Source organism: Saccopteryx bilineata, chromosome 11 (assembly GCF_036850765.1).
Source record: "Saccopteryx bilineata isolate mSacBil1 chromosome 11, mSacBil1_pri_phased_curated, whole genome shotgun sequence".
Classification (NCBI taxonomy): domain Eukaryota; kingdom Metazoa; phylum Chordata; class Mammalia; order Chiroptera; family Emballonuridae; genus Saccopteryx; species Saccopteryx bilineata.
This window is the reverse complement of record NC_089500.1, coordinates 71,272,916-71,291,104: the sequence shown is the minus strand read 5'-3', so window position 1 is coordinate 71,291,104 and position 18,189 is coordinate 71,272,916. Positions and strand designations below refer to the sequence as shown.

Sequence of the window (18,189 nt, the reverse complement as noted above, 5' to 3'; positions counted from 1 at the left end):
CTCAATTTCACCAGGTCCCTGGAACCCCCGGGGGGAGGGGTCATCTCTGGTTCTCAGGTTAAGAATCCCTGCCCTCAGAGATCGTTCTTGAGGGGAAAGTGAGAAGAAATCTGAGGTCTTGAAGTCACAGACCTGGCTTTATTTGCCTCTGTTTCGGTTCCTCCTTTGCTGAAGAGGTGAAATGTGAGGGGTTGAAAAGGGAAAAGAGAATTAGTATCGCTCTTCTGATGTGATGGGGAGGAGCGGGCTTTTGTCTTTTGATTGTGTGAGGGTGGTGGGAAGAAATGTTACCAGCTGAGAAAAAGAAAAGAGGTGAATGATTAAGGTATTTTCAGGCCTTAGCAGGAAAATGACAGATCTGATGAGAAATCTCCTATGCCGAGGTTCTGGTAGCAGCCCTTCCAGCAGAGAAAATATTCATTAGAAAAAGAAGCCAAAGTGATGGATGGAGTCAGGGTCCAGCCAGGATTTGGGAAGAGCCTACGGTACAGGGTATCGATCGCAGTGCTCAGGAGGAGAGAGACGATCAGCAGAGATGCTGCAAACCTAGTTCTGGGGCTGGCTCCGGCTCCGAGGTAGCCTTCTGTCATCCTGACAGGTGATCTCGGTCAGCGCAGCTAGGACCTCCCAAACCCGGACAACGCCACTCCGACCTTCTGCTCTGCATCAGGGCAGCGTGGGGTTCCCACAGAGGAGGCACAACACGGGAGCCGAGGACCCTCCCCCACTCCAACCCCTGTGTCCTTCAGCGCATCCTACAGACTCCCTCCCCTTGCCCTTATGATTCACAGCGCCCACCTCCCTGCACCTACCCTATTCGATCTACAGGGGAGTGAAGTCGCTTCGTAGCCTTCAGCCCGGAAAGGGGCGCCAGCCAGCTGGCGGAGACACGGCTCAGAGGGGCTGGGGCGTGTGTGCGTTGAACTTGAGAGAGTGGGCTGAGAGCAGAAAGAATGTGTGCACACAGGTTAGGAGAGGAGGTCCGGGGGCTGTGGTCTCTTTCCCCCCCGCAATTGTGCAATTCGGAGGGGTTCTCGCTGCAAGCTCAGTAGGCTACAGCACCTTCTCCAAGACTACATTTCCCAGAAGGCTATGAGGGAGGGCGGGTGAAGAGAAGGCGACTTGTGCTGCGCTTGTGCAAAGAGTGTGCAGGAAAGGTGGGAGGGAGAGGGGAGGCGTGCCCGTGGCGGGGCTGGGGGAGGGGGCCGCGCGGCGGCGGCGCCAGGGCGGGCGCGCGTCCGCGACGGTGATGGCGGTGCGTGAACGCGCGGCGGCAGCAATGGCCGCTCTGGAGCGGCGGGTGCCGAGTCTCGATGACTTCGCGGGACAGAGCTGGAGCTCGTGGGTGGAACGGGCCGATTTGCCCGCGGCCGACGGTGAGTAAAGCTCCTCTAGAGTCCGGGGACCCCATCACTGTCTCCCCTCCCCCCCTCCGGGTCCCCGCCAGCAAAGGGGAGCTGCCGACGGGAGCCGCCGTCCGGCTCCCCGGCCCCCCAAACAAAGGACCCACCGGGTCCTAGTGCCCGCCTGTCTCCCTGCTTCGCGCCTCTGGGTCCTAGCGCCGGCTGATCGCCTGCCGCCCACCCTACCCACCTCTGCCTCTGCTGGTGTCCAATACCTTTCCCCACGTGTGCTTGCTTTTATCTTTCTTCTTGCTTGCTGTCCTCCAGCTTCCGCCCATCCTGCACCTGCCTCAGGCTTTCCCCATCCGCAACAGTCCTCTCCACGTGTTTCCCACGCACCCTACTTCTGTGCCCTCCTCCCAGCCCCCCTGTTCCTTTGCCTTCTGCCCCACACCTCCTGCTCCTTTTGGGCTTTTGCCTGCAGCCTCCGGTGCTACTGGACCCCCGCCCCCGCGTTAGTTCGTCGGTATATCCATCTATCCATCTTCCCTACCTTCTTCCTTCTGTCCATCCATCCATGCCCCCAACCCACCATCCATTCTCAGGCCTCTTGACTCTCTCCCTTGAACCCACCTTCTTCAGGCCCCTGAGGGCCTTCAGTGACCAGGCTGACAGCCCCCTTCTCCTGATCTTTGTCTCCCTGGCCCCAGGGGGCACCTGGCCTCGTGGCCTTAGAGGTGACACCAAGCATCACATCCTTGAAGAAGTTTACAAGTAAGAAGAGGTGGAGGAGGAGGACTGCTCCATGCGGTCTCTGATGACACTTGTTCTCCTCCAAGACGTCCAACTCCCAGCTCAGTTCTGTCCATCACTGCATTTTAACCGACTTGAGAGTGGGAGCTGCCCCTTGTCTCTTGCATGCTTAACCCACCACCCCTCATATCTGAAGATTCTATAGGACTGTCAGCAGCCTTCTCAACCTAGAGAGGGGCAAATCTGTTAGTAGGTGTCTGAGGCAGACCTAAGTGGGAGCCCAGGCCACTCAGGACTGCCCCATGCTGGGTGGGCAAGGTCGGGGCCATTGTCAGGGTCTGGGTGCATTGAGAACCGGAAATGGAATCAGACTCAGCCGGGTTTGGTGACTCAGAATTGATTTTATTTTTCCAAGGGACAGAGAGGGGGCGAAGAAGAGGAAGGGGAGAAGAGCGAGGTAGGGGGATGGGGAAAGAGCTGCTTTACACAGCTAAGATGTTTTTATCATCTACCCAGAAACTGAGAGGTACAAGGGCAACCCTTGCCTACAACCTCCCCAAAGAGGGAAGGGGCTTGCATCACTGGCCAAAGGGACTTTGAAGATAGCAGAGGGCCCCAAGACAAGTTTGTCTGCCCTGTGGCCATCCTACCAATGCATGACCTGAGAAATGGGCTGTAACTTTGACAATGCTGTGGTAACTCAGGTGGAACAAAACTGAGTTCATGGGGATGAGGGCCTGGGAAAGTTTCTCTTTGGGATGCCACAGGGTAGCAGAAAGGACCTGAGAAATCTCAAGAAGGGACTCGGGGATCTATTGTAAAATATGTTGAGGACTGTTTCCCATTTAACTGGGGAAGCAAGCCAGAAAAGATATTTACCCGCAATCACTCAACTAGTCAGGGAACTCTGAACTTCATCTTGAACTAAAGGGTCTGTAAGAAAGCTGACTGGATCCCTCCTAATGAGACCAGCTTTTTCCAGAGGTAGCAGATGGGGGAAGAAAGGGCACTGGAGAGTGACCCACTGAAGGTTCTCCAGGTGGGCCTGAGCATCAGGATCCTGGGAGTTTGGGCTTTCTGCTGCCCAGCTGCAGGCTGTAGGCCCTGGTCAGGTGAGAGATGGGGCTTCTGGGAAGGGGATGGTCCCTCTGAGCTACTTTCTCCTCCAGGACCTGAGCTGGAGGAAACTAACAAAAGCACGAAGAAGTTGGATGCCATGACCCTCATTAAAGAAGGTGGGAGTCAGCACACATCAGGGCGGGGGCCCAGGGCGGACAGGACCACGTTCTTTTCTTACACCACATCCCAGGAGGTGGTGCTTGAAGGGGCAGGTCTGGGGCCCTCACTCTGATAGGTCTGAGTCTGCCCATTCACCTGACTGCTGTGACCTGGTGTAGGAGATCCTGATCATAGGATGTTGATGCCCACTCACCTGAAAGCCTACATTCTCAGGGACTGATTAGATTGAACTCTGGAAGCTGGGAGCCTCCAGCATAAAGCCTGTCATATTAGCTGGGAAGGGGGTGGGTGTCTTCTTAGTGGTGGGTGGGATTGCAAACTGATCTTACATGGAAACCCTGGCGTCCCCAGCCCCAGTGATAAGGGCTTCTGTCATTGCAGACATGTCCATCTTCGGGCACTGCCCTGCCCATGACGACTTCTATTTGGTTGTGTGTAACCACTGCAGCCAAGTGGTGAAGCCTCAAGCTTTCCAGAAGCACTGTGGTGAGGGGAGCCCTAGGGAAGAGATAGAGGGGGTGGGGGAAGGTGGAACGTGGAACTCTGAGAACAGGGTCAGCTGGGAGGTCGTGTGTGTAATGAACAGGCAGGTCCCGGGCACCAGGCAGCTTCAGAGGACTGGGGCAAGTTGGGGTTACTGTGAGCAAACTTCCAGCAGCTCTGGTGGAGTTCAGGGAAGGGCTAAGAGGTTCAGGGAGCTGGTTCTTAGAATTTTGAGACTTGAAGGCTCAAGTTCCGAGGGGAACGAGGCACATTTACATTCCAGGTTCTCCGGTGAGCAGGGTTAGCAGGTTGGGAAGGAGGCAGTTGGTTACTCACCTTGGTTACTCTCTCCACCTCCTGGTGACAGAAAGAAGACACGGGCCCCTCAGCAAGCTTTACGCCCGGGCCCCACCCCCGCCTCCAGCCCCTGCCAGCTCTCAGAAATGCCATGTAGTGAATGGGCAGGGTCCAGCTTGTAGGGCCCCGGGTTCCACCAAAACCTCCTCCAGGGAGAAGGGCCAGGGGTCCCGGAGCCGTGGTCACCAACCTCCTGAGAAGACCCAGAAGGACAACCTCTGGTAAGGAGAGGCCAGCCCTGACCCCAGCCTAGGGAGGGGTTGACACATGGAGGCGGCTGTGGGGCTGCGGGTGCTGTTCACGGCAGGAGGTGGCCAGCTCAGCCTGCAGCCCCCTTCTGTGTGCTCCAGTGAACGTGGGGTCCCTTTCTGCATGTTCTGCACCCCTGCTGGAGCCCAGAGTCCCAGGGCTGGAAGAAGATGGCTTTGGGCTAGAGTCTAGGCCCCAGGCCAGCCTCCCTGCCCCCTGTCCACACCCTCTCTCCCTGTGTAGCCTTTTCGTGCCTGTGGTGAATCTGGAGAAGATGTCCGGTCTCCCGAAGCCTGATGGACACGGAATCAGGGTGGCCCCGTCCTCTGCTTTCCTCAGCCAGCCGGGCAGCCTCACCAAGGACACCCCTGGAAAGCCCCCCCTGGCACCTTCTTCTAAAGAACTTCCCGGCAGAGAGTGCAGCGAGATAAGCCCCAGCGAGGGCCCTGGTCACCAGGCTGAAGGCAGCCTGCTGGAGAAGGAGCCAGGCGGGGCCAGGCTGCCCCCCAAGACCCACCGGAAGATGGCTCGTGAGTAGTCGTGGTCTTGGGGGTTAGAAAGGTGGAGTGGGGCCTGACCTGTGGTGGCGCAGCGGGTAAAGTGTCGACCTGGAAAGCTGAGGTTGCCGGTTCGAAACCCCAGGCTTCCTTGGTCAGGGCACATGTGGGAGTTGATGCTTTCTGCTCCTTCCCCCTTCTCTCTCTCTGTCTCTCTCTCTCTGTCCCCACTCTCTAAAAAGAATAAATAAAAAAAAAGAGTCAAAAGTTATAAAAAAAAAAAAGAAAGAAAGAAAGAAAGAAAGGTAGAGTGGGACTCCCGCTCTGTCCCCGAACCTGAAGGAGAAGGGGCAGGAAGGAGAGGGCCTGGCCATCAGAGGTTGCAGGGTACAGGAGCACATTTGATGTGGACACATTTGACCCACATTCTCTCCGGGAAGCTTCTCTCCGCCCAGGTCTCCTGATCAAGGCTATGGGAGCCTATGCCCAAGCAGATGCAGTCACTCTCCCTCAGCTGGGGCTAGTGACCTGTATCTTTTCTCACCTGGACCCAGGGCACCAGACACCTCCCACAGCTGGTTTCCCTGGCACCCCAGATGTCTGCACTGCTTTTGTGTATTGATATGTGTTGCCCTGTTTTGGGCTTGGAGTCCCTAAAGGAGTGCCTAGGCTGTGAATGGGGCTATGAATGGGGGTGTGGGTGGGGATGGTTTTTGTGCTCAGCTGAGAGCCCCTGATGCCCAGAGCTGTTTTTCCAGAAGGCTGCAGCTTCAGACTGGGGGGCTGGGGGCTCCTGCTTTAGGCCCAGCTTACCTCCTGTGGGACTCCTGGAAATGGCCATGGGGCTCACTAGAACCGCTTTCCCGACAGGGAAGGAGTGCGACCTCAACAGGCAGTGCGGGGTAATCAACCCAGAGACCAAGAAGATCTGCACCCGCCTGCTGACCTGCAAGGTAAGCCCCTCCCACCGCACAGCAGGGAGGGCAGACCCGGGCCCTGGGCTGGCAGAGGAACTGAGATGTTCTCCAAGATCCAGCTTCTGGGATGAGGGGGGAAACCTCAATGGGGGAGGGGAGGGGAGGCTGCCCACAGTGGGGGTCAGCAGGCAGGGAGTAGCTTCCAGATCATCCCGTCCCAAAGGAGGGTTCTGGCCCTATGGGGAAGTGAAACAGACACCTACACACCTTCAAACACGCTCACGCCCACGACACACCTTCAAACACGCTCACGCTCACGCCTGCTCAGCTCACACCCCCTGGTGACCCCTCTGCCCTGCTGTGTTCTAGATCCACTCAGTGCACCAGCGCCGGGAGGTCCAGGGCCGGGCAAAGGATTTTGACGTGCTAGTGGCAGAGCTGAAGGCCAGCTCCCGCAAAGGGGAGTCCCCCAAGGAGAAAAGCCCAGGGCGCAAGGAGCCAGCTCTCGAGCGCCCCTCCCAGGAGACCCCATCTTCAGCCCCGGTTGTAGCGGTGGCGGCCGCTCTGAGTAGCACCTTCTCCACTCGTGCTAAGCAGACCTACTCGTACTGTGCCCTGCCCAGGTACGTCCAGGGGGCAGCCCCATCTCACCTGGGGACACTTGGCCCCAAGCCATCAGGGACCCCTGGAGACAGGCCCAGGGAGCGTGCTGGAAGATGCTACTTACTCTGCCCCGAGTGTGGGGGGAGACCTGGGGCCCTGGTGGGTGCAGAAGTGGGTGACTCCCTGTTTCTGACCAAGCATACCATGGTGCCCCAGCCTCCGTAGTGTGCCAGTTCCAACACCCAGAAGAAAACGTTTTCCAAGCTGCTTTCAACAGGCCAAAACTTGTCACTGGGGAGCCAAAGGGTTAGGGAGCCGACAGGGTCAGGGTCCTGGGCAAGGAGGTCCTACTGTGTATTCATTCGCTGGCCCCTTCGTGTGCAGAGGCTGCGCTGGACCCCGGGGAGAGCCTGCCTTGCCGAAGGAGACACACACGCATCTCTGCCTGTAACACGAGGGGCAGACACGAGACACAGGCTCAGCTCCCAGACAGGCTCACAGGAATATGTGATGCAAGAAGGGGGTTGAGAGAATTGACGGGGCTGACCAGAGCTGGGTGCAGTTAAACTCAGAAGATTTTCTGGAGGAGGCGAATCTGGAGCAGATTTCCCCCCTGAGGAGGCAGGGCCTGGGAAGTGAAGGGGCTGGGAGAGAATCCCTCGGGAGCTGTGGCCCCTGCTCTTTCTGGCTCTCGCTCTGTGAGCGCTGTTGTTCCCTCCCTTCCTGTCCTCCCTTCCTCTTTGTCTGATGGCCCAGCAGGGTGTCTGCCCTGGTCTTTCTGAGCTTGGCGGGTTCAGGGCAATCCCACCCTGACCCAGTCCCGTCGCGTGGCCCTCACATCCCCTTTGGCCCTTCCAGGTCCCGGGCCTCCTCTGAGAGTGAGTTGGATGATGAAGGCCCTTGTGGTGGTGATGGGGACCCAGGCCTGTTCCCCTTCCCCCTTCCCCGGGGTGGGGCCCAGGCCTCCAGCGAGGAGAGTGAGGAGGAAGGGACATCTGATGACCTCCACCTCTCCCCTGACTGCCATTATGCAAGCCGGCCCCCCAGGCCACAAGCGGTAAGGACCTGCAACAGGGGCCTGGGTGGGGTGGGGGGTGGCCCAGCCCTCCCTGCCCACAATATGGGGGGGGGATGTCAAAACCCGTGTGTAGGCACCCTGCCGGCATTCCGGCCCACTGACCATGTACCTTCCTTCTCCCTCCAGTTCTGCACCTTTGGGAGCCGGCTGGTGAGTCCAGGGTGCTATGTGTTTAGCCGCAGGCTGGACCGGTTCTGCTCAGCACTGAGCTCCATGCTGGAAAGACACCTCAGCTCACACATGTGGAAGTGAGTCTCTCAGGCTCTGAACTTCCCTCCCCAGGCCCCAGGAACACGTGGGCCTCAGAAGCCCTAATTCTTCACACACATCCATAGATGTGGCTTGGCTGCTTGCCAGGAAGACCCCAACTAGGAGGAAGGGGAGGTGGGGAACTTGGCAGCCTGGAGTTGGGTTAAGGCAGGGCATGAATGGTAGTCTGGGAGTAACTCTCGACCCTTACCCATCGCTTCCAGCACCTATGTCCAAACATTTAAAAAGAGGTTCTTAATAGGTCTCTAGCCTACTTCATTCCTGCTGGTCTATTCCTGTACCTTCTTCCTAATCCTCAGTTCCAGTGTCTCCCAGCAGGTGGCAGCACTGTGAGGGCTCTGGGCCATTTCTAGGTGGGGCAGAGGCTGATGATGTATGTCGGTGGAAAGGCCCTCTTGTTCGCCTGACCTGACAGTGGGGCTCTCTTTTTTGCTGCAGGAAGATTCCACCGGCAGCTGAACCTCCATCCAACCTCGCCAGCTCCCCGCTGTCTGCTCCCTTGAGCCCATCCTGTGCGGGCAGCTGCCCCCGTCTTCCGGGCCCACCCCCTCGACCTGCCTGCCCAGCTTCCACACCCCCCACCAAGGACAGTCTTGTCCCCAGCTACCCTGCAGGCTCCCCCAGTGTGGCAGCCGCCTGCAGCCAGGCGGAGTGCATGGGTGGGAGCCAAGCCATCACCTCTCCACTGCCTGCCAACACGCCCTCCCCGTCCTTCAGCAAGCTCCCGCCTTCAAAGGCCAGCAAGTTGTCCAAAGGCAAGGATGGGGCCGAGGTGGAGGCCCCGTCCCGAAAGCGGAAGCTGTCCCCTGGTCCCATGACTTTTAAACGGACCTGCATCCTAGAACCCACTGGAAAAGGCAAACCCTCTGGCTGCCGGAGCCTCTCGGCCAAGACGAAAACAACCCTGGGCACGGGGCTTAACGGGACAGTGGAGCCGAGAGTGAAGCGGGCAGGACCCCTGGACTGTCGGGGGCCCCCTCATCTGCCTTCCACACCAGCCAAGGCTTCTCAGCTGGATGGCCGGGGAGCGGCCGGCCACCCAGCCAAGGTCCTGCCGACCAGCTGCCTCTCCGAGGAGGAGGTGGCCAAGAAGCGGAAGAACCTGGCCACTTACTGCCGGCCAGTGAAGGCCAAGCACTGCCCGGCCGGCCCCCCTGCCGATGTGGCCTGCTCCGTGCGCCGCAAGAAGCCGGGGCCAGCCCTGGCCTTTGAGGAGAAGTGTTCTGCACTGAAGGTACCCACCCAGCTCCCTGCAGAGCATGGGCAGGCCAGGGTCAGGATGGCTGAGGGCGGGGTGCATGGTGGGAACCAGACACAGGCAAGGTGCTGAGTAAATGTTTTTGCAGGGAAGGGAGGAAAGGGGAGGCTGAGAGCGCTCCTGGGCCATCTTTAGGGAAAGGTGGGTCCCCTCATTGCAGGGTGACGCCAGGTTTTGCTTGGTGGGCCTCCCACTATCTCCAGCCCTCTTTCCTGGGCTAAGGAGATGCTGCTTCCACCTCCCTCTCCCCACCTCCACTTATACTTTAATCAAAGAGCCACTTTCTGAGTTGGCTGTGGCCCTCGCTCCAGGAACTGGAGGTACGCCTGGCCCCTGAAGGAAAGGAAGTTGGACTCCATGAACTCTGATGAGAAAGGTTTGGGCAGTGGGGTTGAGCTTGGGTCCCCGTGGTCTGACGTGCTGCGCAGCAGGGTGGTTGGACCAACCTTGCTTCTTAGTTTTGCCTCTAGGCATCAGGGCATGGAAGGTCAGAGACACAACTCAGGGTCCACGTATGCGTGCATGTCTACCCTGCATATGTACCCATTCCAGGTTTTGGGGTGCTAGGCCAGTTCTCCAAGGTTTCTGGTAAAGCCAGCAGCCGGGTATTTTTGCCTCTGTTAATGGAGCCACAGAGTAGCATGCTAGACTGTCCACACGATCACAGCCAGGAGAGTTCCTGGGGGTGGAAGGGGGCTGCTCTCCCGGCTCAGGTGTGGGCCACGTGTATACCAACACCTCTGGCCCCCAATAAGAGCCCAGGGCTTGAGTGCATGTGTGTGCACGTGTGTGCAGGGGTATTCCCTGGGCTGCCCCTGTGGGGCTGGCTTTCACCTTACCCCCTTGCCCAGCTTGACTCAGCAAGCCAGTAGGAGGGAATCGAGCCTTAGCTCTTGTGGTCCACGCAGTTCACGGGGCAGGAGGACCGGTAGGTCGCCAGCCTGACCCTGTCTCTTGCCTCTTGTCTTCCTGCAGTCAAAAGCCCATTAACGAGAAAGTGCCTGCCCCCCGCGACGGAGCTGCCAGCACTCCATCCCCGCCAGATCCGGGCCCCAGGCTGCTGCCGCTTTTTATAACTTTATATTATTTTTTTTAAGAAAAAAACTCTTTAAAATACCTCAAGACTGTCTCCCTGTTCTGTTGCTGCTAAGAAAATATAGAAACAGAAACATAGACAAGGAAGGGAAAAATTGTAACAAAACGAGTGTCCTTACTGTCCCCAGCCATACCCCAGGAGGCGGAGATGACAGCGAAACTTCGGCTCTCCTGTCTTTGTCCCTTGAATCAGTGTGGAGATGGCTGGGGCTTGTATCATTGGGGAGTCTTCTTTCAAGACAGAATGAGGCATGGCTGTGAGTGAGCAAGGCTCCCCAGAATTAACCCCAGAGCTGACTCCAGTCCCACTGGGAAGGGAGCTTGATAGGGAGGGGAGCCACACTTCTGGTTCTGCACTTGGATCTCTGCCCTGAGGGTCTGTGGGAGTCAGCCTGGAGCCCTTTTATGGTCTTTTAGCAACCCTGGGCCTCCATCATGTCTCTGAATTATTGCTTCATTTCTTCAGCTGTTCGTGCCTCTTAGCAGGCTCATATTCTCCGCCACTGCGGGAGCCTGAATCGAGTTGTAGCTGTTCTCAGAATGTCTCTGCCTGTTTTGGTCTCTCCCTGGCTTGTGGGCTGGCCTTTAAGAAAGGGGGATAGCCTCTTCTAGGTAGGCCTGTTTGAGCTGAACCACAGCATTGGGAGAGGCAGGAAGGGAAAAGGTACGATCACTTACAGGACTCCCTTGGAGTGGGAGGCGCTGGTCCCTTAGGATTGCCTGGCTCCCCAGGGTTGAGCAGATGATGTGGAGGCGGCAGGAGCTGGGAGTGCCCTACTTCCATTTATCTCACTGTGGACAATACTGTGCAGATAGTATCAGACTGTTGGTCCTCAAACCTGAATTTTCTTAGTCACAGGGTAGGATTTTTTCCCTGTCCTTTCCTTTTCGCTTCCTCGCTTTAAGGCAGGGAGGAATCTTATTCCCTTAACAAGACAAGAAGGGCTGGTAGGAGACAGTGGGCAACAGGGAAATCCAGTATTTCTGGCAAACTGCTCCAAACACTGCTTCCACCGTCTTGGTTCAGTGTAGCAAATTTGTGATCTGGGGGTTTGGGCGAAATCAGTTGCCATAAATGTACTTTCCACAGGCTACATGAGACATAAGTAAGCCCTTGTAGACATAAAGGTACTATTGGGGTTGGCTTAAGAAACAATGGGCCAGGAGCTGTCCAGTGCCCTACGCCCTCTCGGAGCTCGCCCGGGCGACTCGCTTTCCCCCCAGCCCCCAGGGGGCGCTGTAGGCGCATCCGCCCGGAGTCCGGGGGCGGAGCCTCCCCCGTAGCCGCGGCGCCTCGGCGATCGCAAACCCGGAAAACGCGCTCTGGCAGCCGGAGTGCACGCCGGCCCGGTTCGGTCCGGTCCGGCCATGCAGACCCTGGAGGTAGGTCTGGTTCCCGGTCCAGCGAGGGAGCCGAGACTGACCCGCTGGCTGCGGAGAGGCAGTGGGATCTTGGCGCACCTGGTAGCTTTGGGCTTCACCATCTTTCTGACTGTGCTGTCCCGGCCGGGAACCAGTGAGTGTGCGGGGCGGGGCGGGGCCAGGGGAGGGGCGGGGCCTAGGTACTGGAGGGGCCGCGCCTGGAGATGCGGAGTGGGGACCCTGGTGGAGGGAAGAACTGATGAGGGGTAGTAAGGGCGTGGTGGGGCGGGACTCGGGCATTTGGGGAGGAGAGGCAGACGACAGAACGGAACTCACTAGTTTATCATGAGCACAGCCCCTCTTGGGGAATACAGGGAGGGAGGCCGAGGTCCTGTCGGCTTACAGTTACAGCTTCGAGGTGCCCCGTGGGGAACCCAGGCTGAGCTGGTGTGGGTTTATCCTCATGGTTGCTCAACCTAAAGTCCTTCAGCTGCTCCACTTTGCCCTGAGATCCTGATTGCTGATTAGAGTTGGGGATAGTACACTGACCTGTCCCCTGTAGCCAGATTCTTTGGGCTCCAGCCAGCTTCAGGGGCAGAAACAATGGTGCTCAGCGTCAGTCTGTTCTCTTTGATTCTTAGGTCTTTTCTCCTGGCACCCTGTATGCATGGCCTTGGCGGTGAGTTCGGGCTTCTTTATGCAGCTGATTTGTTTGGCTGTCTCCCTAGGGAAGCATCCAGCCTTCAGAAGGCTCAGCCTCAGGCTCGTTGAGGTGGGAGAAACACAGGGCTCCAGCTTGCCCTGCAACCTTTGAGATTGGGAAACACGGAGGGCTGGGCTGTGTAGTTGATGAGCGTGGGAGGGCATGGAAGGTATAATATTTCTTCAGCGGGGCCTGAAAGGAGGAAGTGAAATGGGTAATACCCAGTTGCTCCTCCTCCAAAGTTCTAGAGGGAGCTTTTAACATTTACTGTTTCCATTGGCCAAGAAATGGGAGTCATTGTCTGGGGGAAGGGGGTTGGGTGGACTTAAAGGTCAGCCTGAATGACAGAGACCTTCGTAGATTCTCAGTTGTGTCCAGCAATGTTGACCTGTGAGGCAGGAGGTCCTGGTGGGAATTCCTTAGGTCCCACCCCTTGTCTTCCTTGTTTGGATGTGCGAGAGCACCTCCTTTTTCTTAGGCCCCTAAGCTGGGCTTCAGGCTCACTGGCCCTCTCCTGTGTTCACAGTTCTGTGTCTGCATGGCCGAGGCCATCCTCCTCTTCTCGCCTGAGCACTCCCTGTTCTTCTTCTGCTCCCGAAAGGCCCGGATCGGACTCCACTGGGCGGGGCAGACCCTAGCCATCTTCTGTGCAGCGCTGGGCCTGGGCTTTATCGTCGCCAGCAGGACCCGCAGTGAGCTGCCCCACCTGGTGTCCTGGCACAGCTGGGTAGGGGCTGTGACGCTGCTGGCCACTGGGGGCCAGGCACTGTGTGGGCTCTGCCTCCTCTTTCCCCGGGCAGCCGGGGTCTCCAGGGTGGCTCGCCTCAAGCTCTACCATCTGACATGTGGACTGGTGGTCTACCTGGTGGCTACAGTAACGGTGCTCCTGGGCATGTACTCAGTGTGGTTCCAGGCTCAGATCAAAGGTGCAGCCTGGTACCTGTGCCTGGCGCTGCCCCTCTATCCAGCCCTGGTGATCATGCACCAGATCTCCAGCTCCTACTTGCCAAGGAAGAAAACGGAAATGTGAGCCCCTCTGAACTCTGAATCTAGATGGCACGCTTGCTGTGGACTTCAGTGGTTCCTTTGGTGATCTCCAAAGGCTCTGCTTCCGAAGTGGGAGGGTTTTATACTTCTTAGCTGGGCCGGGGGCTGCAGAAACCCACTGCCCCTGCCGACGAGTGACTCAGTGGACTGAAATGGGGACGTAAAAGGTGGTGGGGAGCTTGATCCTGACGCCTCCACTCAGGATTGGAGACAGAGGGTGGGGTACTGGTGGTGACGGTGACGCAGTCATTTCTTGGTTGCATGTCTGATGAAGAGTTGGGTTTCTGTAACTTATGAATGGCTGCTGTGGCTCTTTGGGTCACTTTTCAGAAAGCAGTGTGGTATAGTGGACAGAGTCCATGGGTCTTGTTTATGGTCCTTGTAAGCTCTATTGTGTGACTTTTGGCAAGTCACATGTCTCAGGACCTCAGTTTCTTCATCTGTGTAATGAGTGTTTCTAAATGATCTCTAACATTCAGTATCTGCCAGGCTGACGACACAGAACACCTTTCCAGCTCTGGACTGTGGGCTGGACCACTCAGCAGACTCAGGATGTAATTCTTACCTTCATTATCCCCTTACCACTCTAGAGAGATGGGTCTTCCCTTGCGGCCTGTCAGGAATCTATGCTGATTTGTCCTCAGACCAGGTCACAAGGGCTCAGGCACTGTGGAAGGAAGGGGCCCAGGTGAGGGTCTCCTGAACTCCAAGACGGTCAAGGCACTAAAGTCACTTTAAATCTTTGGGCGAGCAGAGGGCACTTATTCAAGCCTCTGGCTCCTGGCTAGGCTGCTTCCGCTGAGGTCTTCCTCAGCTCACCTCAGGGTCTGGGCTTGAGAGCAGCAGGGCATGGTGTGTTCCTTCCCCTGACGTCCGTGCTTGGTGGCACAGTCGTCCTGAGCATCTCGTGTTTTGCTCTTCTTGGGCTCAGCTTCTTGCCTTAGCACATAGCTTTGGGGAGCTCTCCCAAAGCTTTTAGAACACAGCAAGAGCCCAGGAAGTGAGCCAGGGCTCTTCTGACCCAGGGAAGAGCCCTCTTTCTTGTCACCTCAGTTTTCCTCACTGCTGTCTCTTGCCAGCTCTTTGGCCCAGCAGTAAGGGCTGGGTTTGGTGCCAGGTGGCAGATGAGGGCCAGGACCTGTTCTCTATAGAGACCCCTCCTTGTTCCAAACTGAAAGCAGTTCCCCAGACTGCTCTCAGCAGTGGCGGCTGGATGCCAGACTGGTTGTCGTGATCCGGCTCACTTGGGGAGTGGGACCTCCACTGATCATGGCAAGGACTGAATGTGGCCGGACCTGGAGAGCTGGTGCTGAGGCAGGTGACGACAGCTCATGGGCCTCTGGGAGGCCTGGGGTGTCGGGGCCGGAGCTCCAAGTCCCTGGACCAGGGTAGGCATTCCTAGACGGCAGCCTGGGTGCCCTGGGTCTTTCGAAGGTTCAAGCCGTCCTCTCTAGGTGGCTCAGAAGCAAGGAGCTGGAATGATTCAACAGTACAGGAATGGGACTGCAGGGGCAGAGGCATCCCCTGAGTGGACGCACTGGCCTCCTGGGTCAGATGGCATCTCTCAGGAGCTGTCTGGACCCTGTGCATGTGAAGGGGTCCCCTCAGTGCAGAGGGCGATTGGCTCTTTCGTTGCCCTCTCCCTTCTCACACTACCCAGTGTGGTCTGGACTTGGGAGAGGGGGTTACCGGGGCTGCATGGAGCAGAGTCCCTTCTGGGGTCACTTGGATCAGGGGTCCCATCTCCTCTGTGCCCGTCACAGCCAGTGCTGCTCCCAGTCTCCCCATCTGCGGCGGAGAGAGGGCCAGGTGAGGTCCCCAGCTTGCCGAGAGCCAAGGAGGCAGGGCCAGAAAGCCTGCACCCGCCTGAGGTGTTGCCTGCACCCAGGTGGTTCGGAGGCTGGCGGCCGGGGGGCTGACAGCCTGCAGTTTGCGTGGGCTGAGCCAGCTGATGTCTATTCCCAGCCCTGGGAGGAAGGGGGGAAGTCATTTATATTCTGCAGGAAGAAGGGGCCGCAGCTGTTACCTCAGTGGCCATTAGGCCGTGAGAGCAGGGGCAGAGGGGCAGAGGAGGGCACAGGTGGTCTGTTTAGCCAGCCTGACTGCAGTGTAGGAAGTAGGTCACCAGGAGGAGCCCTTTTGTCCTGCTGGCCGGATGGTGGGGGGACTTCCTCCCGTTTGCATTTCTCCCTCCTTCAGTCACCTGCCCTCACATCCCGGGGCGGCAGCTGGGCAACCATTAGGCCTCAGTGCCAGGGCGCTCATCCTCCAGCTGGGGTCCGGCGGCTGCTGGCTGTGCATGCCTCCTCCCCACGTGCCCTCCCCGTATTCCCCGGCGGGGGTATTAGCTGGGCACCGCAGTGATGAGGCAGAGGGCTGGGGGGAGAAGCAAATGGTTGCCCCTTTGCCCTTGTCCCCTAAGGAAAGCTGCTAGTAGCCTGTTTTGCCTTTAAAAAAAAAAAAGAAAAGAAAAAGCCAGGGTGCTCAAATTAAAAAAAAAAAGAAAAAAGAAATGCATGTTATTTGCACAAATTTGCGTATCAGGCTCACTAGGTCCTGATTCCATATATGGTTATATTCAAACTCAACCTTGAGGACATGAGAAATATAGGTTTTGGTCTCCAGGTCCAGACGGTAAATAGGATTGCCGCTCTGGGTTCAGGTGCCCCCAGCCCCCAGCTTTTCCGGAGCCTCCCTGCCCTCCAGCCCGCTGTGGCTGGGGTGGTGTCGCCTGGCAGGTGCTCCGCATCTGGGGAGGTCTTCCTGTGTCACCTTCTTGGCTCTTCAGCTGCATCAAAGATAGGCGGGGATCTCTTGCCATCCTGGGCCTCCTCGCTGTCCACCCTGTCACAGGGCAGACTGCCCTGCCCTACTCCCCTAACATGGACCTGTCCCTTTTCATTGTCCCCACCCCCAGCATTGCATGGCTGCCATGGGTCTTGTTTTTAAACCTCGCTGTGGGAGATCCAGGCGTCCGCCCAGAGCCAGCTGGCGGCTGTGCTGAGGTCTGTTCTGAGTTAATAATCATTAGCTGAACAGTGCTGGGCCTTTCAGCTCCAGACCTCCAAGCGCTCGCAGGCTGAGTCAGCCAGCCCTCACCTTCCCCTCTTCCTGGGCTGGGCTGCGAAGTGTCCCTGGGAGGCTCCGTGGGAGGGAGGAGGGGTCATGAGTCTCACCTCCCCGCCCTGGCTGGAGGCTTCTTTCCTGGGGCGGGGTCCTGAGAGTCCTCAGAGGAAAGGAACAGGCTCTTTCATCTGATGAAGTCACATGCTGTGTGCCCCACTGACACTGGTGGTGGTGGCAGTGGCAGCTGTTGACCCTACCCTCTTGGACCCCTCCCTTCCTTGTTTACCTGGCTTCCCGGGGACACCCCGGTCCTGCCCCCCCACCTTCAGCCTTTCTGGAGGCCCCCTGCAGGATCCGGGAGCAGGAGGCTCCCATTGCCCCCGCGTCTGATTGGCAGAAAGCGTCTTTGCGCCATGAGAAGTGGACTGACCTGGGCACTAGCAAACCTGCCACCTGGGTTTACTTTGCCTCTAGCACAGGTGTGGCCCCGAGCTACTGACCTACCTTGCATATACTACCTACCTCCCAGGGCTGTTGTGCGGGTGAGCGGAATGCATGTTAACTGACTTGGAAGGTTCAAAGCATTAAACACATGTAAACACGTGATAGTTCTCGGCTCTGCTCCACACTCTCACTCCACCTGGCTAGGGCTCTGCTTTGTAGAGGGAGGCAGGAAAGCGTTATGGATAATGACACTTCGGGGACCCAGGTCTCAAGGAGGCTGTAATATTGGGCATCGTAAGAGAACACAGACACATCTTCTAGATGCAAGGGCAGCTCTCATCCACTCCTGCCAGGAATGCACCAAGACTGACTCTCGGGAGCTTGCCCTACGTGCTGCCCACTACGCGCTGCCTGCCTGGTGTTTCCGAGTCATGCGCGATGGGGAATTGGGAGTCGGTTACCCTCCAGGTCCAACCTGGAGTTCCCAGAGCTGTTCTGGGGCTGCAGAGAAGTCTGCGTAAATCTTTCCTGCCCACTCAGCTCTTCTGAGGGGAAAGAGAGCAGACCGGCCAAGTGGGAGGAGGAGCAACAGCAATGGACCAGCACCCTCACCGCTCCCTCGTGCCGCAGGCTGAGTGTCACCCGCCTCAGGCCCTTGTCCCATGCACTGGAGACATCGAGACATGGTCCCTGGCGGTCCACAGGCTTCCTCCTTTCCTTGTTTCAGACTCCTGGAGTGGGGTCACAGTCCCCGCCTCCTTAACGCACTCTGTTGAAATTAAAACACACACACAGACTCACCCAGTGAAAGCAGTTATGTTTAAATTGTAAACTAGGGGAAGGATACTTTCCATTCCATTTGAGAACAGCAGCAGTCTGCCCAGAGTGGGCATGGGGCAGGAAGGACAGCCATACAGAGGCTTCAGGATTCGCTTTTGATTGAAATTGGTTTTTTCTGCCCAGGGACCCAGGAATGGAACAGCAATCATCACTGTGGGCAGAGCCACAGCCGTGCTCCCTGGCACAGGGACATGGAGCTGGCAGGTGGGAGGGCAGCGCAGCGCCTGGCTAGGCTTAAAGCACACACTGGTTACCTCCCATAAAACGACTGTCGCCTGCCCAGAGGCATGGCTCGTCACCACTGTGCAGGGAATAAACCCCAGATTTTCATCTGTCTGCTGTTGTCAGGATTTCCCAGATGATTTTGTAAACCTCTGTTGAAAGCAGATTAAGTAGCTACTTCAGGCTGTTCTCTGATACCCGAGGATTCAACACCCTTCTTTTTTTTTTCCTTCTATTCATTTTAGAGAGGCAAAGGGGTGGGGGGAGGACAAGGGGGAGGAGCAGGAAGCATCAACTCCCATATGTGCCTTGACCAGCCCAGCCCTGGGTTTCGCACCAGTGACCTCAGTGTTCCAGGTGGTC

The 18,189-nt window shown here is 57.5% G+C and overlaps 2 protein-coding genes across 5 annotated transcripts; both read left to right on the top strand.

Annotated features, from left to right (window-relative positions):
* Positions 1-1,202: 1,202 nt before the first annotated feature.
* On the top strand, positions 1,203-10,858 carry ATXN7L2 (ataxin 7 like 2). Of its 3 annotated transcripts, XM_066247258.1 has the most exons (12): positions 1,203-1,376; positions 3,266-3,331; positions 3,717-3,821; positions 4,186-4,396; positions 4,668-4,954; positions 5,792-5,874; positions 6,208-6,461; positions 7,300-7,498; positions 7,646-7,767; positions 8,228-9,023; positions 9,359-9,423; positions 10,023-10,855. In XM_066247258.1, the coding sequence occupies exons 1-11, from the start codon at positions 1,250-1,252 to the stop codon at positions 9,413-9,415; spliced, it is 2,307 nt and encodes a 768-aa protein (XP_066103355.1). In that variant the 5' UTR covers positions 1,203-1,249; the 3' UTR covers positions 9,416-9,423; positions 10,023-10,855. The 3 variants fall into 3 exon arrangements, with proteins under 3 accessions (XP_066103355.1, XP_066103357.1, XP_066103356.1); XM_066247260.1 differs by lacking the exon at positions 3,717-3,821 and having other exon boundaries at positions 10,023-10,858; XM_066247259.1 differs by lacking the exon at positions 9,359-9,423 and having other exon boundaries at positions 10,023-10,851.
* Positions 10,859-11,090: 232 nt separating this feature from the next.
* CYB561D1 (cytochrome b561 family member D1) lies at positions 11,091-17,564 on the top strand. 2 transcript variants are annotated; one of them, XM_066247626.1, is made up of 3 exons: positions 11,091-11,525; positions 12,146-12,183; positions 12,734-17,564. In XM_066247626.1, exons 2-3 carry the CDS (start codon positions 12,172-12,174, stop codon positions 13,235-13,237), a joined length of 516 nt encoding a protein of 171 aa, XP_066103723.1. In that variant the 5' UTR covers positions 11,091-11,525; positions 12,146-12,171; the 3' UTR covers positions 13,238-17,564. The 2 variants fall into 2 exon arrangements, with proteins under 2 accessions (XP_066103723.1, XP_066103722.1); XM_066247625.1 differs by having other exon boundaries at positions 11,094-11,658.
* The last annotated feature ends 625 nt before the right edge of the window (positions 17,565-18,189 follow it).